This window comes from Cetorhinus maximus, chromosome 32, assembly GCF_964194155.1.
Source record: "Cetorhinus maximus chromosome 32, sCetMax3.hap1.1, whole genome shotgun sequence".
Classification (NCBI taxonomy): Eukaryota; Metazoa; Chordata; class Chondrichthyes; order Lamniformes; family Cetorhinidae; genus Cetorhinus; species Cetorhinus maximus.
The window spans coordinates 15,589,457-15,593,030 of record NC_135910.1 but is presented as its reverse complement, the minus strand read 5'-3'; the positions used below and the strand labels follow the sequence as shown (position 1 = coordinate 15,593,030).

The 3,574-nt window shown below is 47.5% G+C and overlaps 1 protein-coding gene across 1 annotated transcript in view; it reads left to right on the top strand.

Annotated features, from left to right (window-relative positions):
* Positions 1-1,885: 1,885 nt before the first annotated feature.
* sars2 (seryl-tRNA synthetase 2, mitochondrial) overlaps positions 1,886-3,574 on the top strand; it is a 40,471-nt gene continuing 38,782 nt past the window's right edge. Inside the window, exon 1 of the mRNA XM_078533323.1 lies at positions 1,886-2,197. Coding sequence (XP_078389449.1) covers positions 1,904-2,197 — 294 coding nt within the window. The 5' untranslated portion in view covers positions 1,886-1,903. The remainder of the gene's footprint in view (positions 2,198-3,574) is intronic.

Genomic DNA, 3,574 nt, shown 5'->3' with positions numbered 1-3,574 from the left:
CATTGCGTCACTTCCTCCCCACAAACCCCGCCTCTTCGGCCGGCGCCCGTCACGTGATCCCAGCACCACGGTTGCCCAGCAACCGTCACAACAATAACTGCTGTCAATCAATCAAGCAGCCCATTCATTTTGGATTGTTCTCAACAGGTAAAACCAAACAAAAAGAAAAGGGATGAAAACTTCATTTTATCTAAAATAACTTGTTCAAATCTTCCCTCCACATGCTTATAGGCAATGGTAGGATAAACAGCCCAAATATTTGAGGGGAAGTTGCTATGTTTTTAGGCTTCCTGATCAAATATAGGATGTTGGAAACGGTGGCACAGCAAATGAAGGAGCATTAACTTTAAAATCCGAGTTCCTATGCTATGTAAATGAAGCAAACCTACTCTTTCCTCTTTCGATTGGCCATGTTCCCTTCACATCCATCTTTTTGCTGTTGGTAGTTTAATCGTGTGCATGTGTCTCCACATATATAGATCCATTTTATCCTGTAGCTAACATGGTAGCCCTGCAAGTGGTTAAGGTCTGGAATTTTTTTTTAAATTAATGCAAGGGATGTGGGCGTCACCGGCTAGGCCAACATTTATTGCCCATCCCTAGTTGCCCTTGAGAAGGTGGTGGTGAGCTGTCTTCTTGAACCGTTGCAGTCCATGTGATGTAGGTACACCCACAGTGCTGTTAGGGAGGGAGTTCCAGGATTTTGACCCAGTGACAATGAAGGAACGGCCGATATATTTCCAAGTCGGGATGGTGAGTGGCTTGGAGGAGAGCTTCCAGGTGGCGGTGTTCCCATGTATCTGCTGCCCTTGTCCTTCTAGATGGTAGTGGTCGTGGGTTTGGAAGGTGCTGTCTAAGGGGGCATGGTGAATTCCTGCAGTGCATCTTACAAATGGTACACATTGCTGCCACTTTGCGTCGGTGGTGGAGGGAGTGAATGTTTGTGGATGTAGTGCAAATCAAGCGGGCTGCTTTGTCCTGAATGATGTCGAGCTTCTTGAGTGTTGTTGGTGCTGCACTCATCCAGGCAAGTTGAGAGTATTCCATTGAGAACACATTTCTGCCTTGTGCCTTGTAAACAGTGGACAGGCTTTGGGGAGTTAGGTGAGATACTTGCCACAGGATTCCTAGCCTCTGACCTGCTTTTGAATCCACAGTATTTATATGGCTAGTCCAGTTCAGTTTCTGGTCAATGGTAACCTCCAGGATGTTGATAATGGGGGATTCAGCAATGGTAGTGCCATTGAATGTCAAGAGGCAATGGTTAGATTCTTTCATGTTGGAGAGAGATGTTCAAGATCATGAGGGGTTCTGGATAGAGTAGATAGGGGGGAAGTGTTTCCATTGACGGAAGGATCAAGAACTAGAGGACACTGATTTAAGGTGATTGGCAAAAGAAGGAATGGCAACATGAGGAAAAACTTTATCATGCAGCAAGTGGTTAGGATCAGGAATGCGCTGCCTGAGACTGCAGTGGGGGCAGATTCAATTGTGGTCTTCAAAAGAAAATTGGATAATCATCTGGAAAGAAAAAGAATTGCAGGGCTACGGGGTAAAAGGCAGAGGGAGTGTGACTGGATGAGTTACTCTTGCAGAGATCTGGCATGGAAATAATGGGCTGACTGGCTTCCTTCTATGTCGTTATCATTCTATGTTAATATTTGCACCACACTCTTTGATAAGCAACAGAAAATGGTTTGACAAATTCTTCAGGACAAGGTCTTTAAGATTGAATAATCACTCAAGGTTTCCCCTATGAGAACTACATTGAGCCAGGTTGGCCCCACCACGTGATAGGGGCGTCCAGGTCGCCATGTCGACTTCATGTGCGTCATGGCGTAAGTCACCGCTGATTGGCGGACGGCGCAGTGACGTCACAACAAGAGGGCGAAAGGTCGGCAAGATGGCGACGCCCTGGTGGAAAGGGATGTTGAAGTGTTGGGCTTTGTGTCAGACCCCTGTTCTCCGGGCCCTGGGGAGAGGGGCCAGCGGGACAGCTGCCCGATTGAAGATCCCCGCCTGCCGCACCTTTCCCCGGTTTTACTGCAGCAAGAGCAGCCTCTATGACCATGTGAGGGATGGGTACTCTGACAGACCCCAGCTGGACATGGGTTTTGTCTGCAGTCAGACCCAGGCTGTGCTGGACAATGTGCAGAATCGCAAGGGGGAACTGACCAGGGAGGATGTGGCTGACATAGTAAGTTCACCTCACCTTAGTTCTCACGTTCCCCTATAGCCTTAACCATCCCCAGCTCCTATTTCACATCTGCATGTTGCCCCTCTGCAACATAATCCAAACAGTGCCAAGGTTCACATGTAATCTGATGACACACAGCTCTACCTCACCACCACCTCCCCCAGCCCCCCTGCTGTCTCAACATTGTCAGACCGCTTATTTTGGTGAGTCCACGCCTGAATTACTGTATGCAGCTTTGGCTTCCACGTTTAAGAAAAGATATACCTGCATTGTAGGTGATACAGCGAAGGTTCACTAAATTGCTCCCTGGGATGAGGGGGTTGTCCAATGATGAGAAGCTGAGCAAATTGGGTCTATTTTCTCCTGGAGTTTAGAAGAATGAGAGGCTAGGAATCCTGCGGCGAGTAACTCACTTCCTGACTCCCCAAAGCCTGTCCACAATCAACAAGACATAAGTCAGAAGTGTGATGGAGTACTTTCACTTTGCCTCGATAAGTGCAGCTCCAACAACACTCAAGAAGCTTGACACCATCCAGGACAAAGCAGCCTGCTTGATTGGTACCCCATCCACAAGCATTCATTCCCTGCACCACCGACACACAGTGGCAACAGTGTGTACCATCTATAAGATGCACTGCAGAAACACAACAAAGCTCCTTGGACAGCACCTTCCAAACCCACAACTTCTACCATCTAGAAGGACAAGGGTAGCAGATAGATGGGAACACCACCACCTGGAAGTTCCCCTTCAAGCCACTCACCATCCCGACTTGGAAAAATATCGTCATTCCTTCACTGTCGCTGGGTCTAAATCCTAGAACTCCCTCCTTAACAGCACTGTGGGTGTACCTACACCACATGGACTGCAGCAGTTCAAGAAGGCAGCTCACCACCACCTTCTCAAGGGCAATTAGGGATGGGCAATAAATGCTAGCCTAGCCAGAGATGCCCATATCCCTTGAATGAATTTAAAAATATCTCATCGAACTGTACAAGATTCCGAAAATTCTAGAGTAGATGCTGAGCGATTGTTTCTGCTGATCAGGGAATCTAAAACACGAGGACACAGTCTCAGGATAAGGGGCCGATCGTTTAGGACTTAGATGAGGAGAAATTACTTCACTCAAAGGGTTGTGAATCTTTGGAATTCTCTGCCCCAGAGGGTTGTGGATGCTCCATCATTAAATATAGTTAAGGGTGGGATAGACAGATTTTTGGTGTCTCGGAATAAAGGGATATGGGGAACGGGTAGGAAAGTGGAGTGAAGTCCCAGATCAGCCATAATCATATTGAATGGCGGAGCAGGCTCGATGGGCCGAATAGTCTACTCCTGCTCCTATTTCTTGTGTTTTTGAATTCTGACTTCCAGGACTGGGT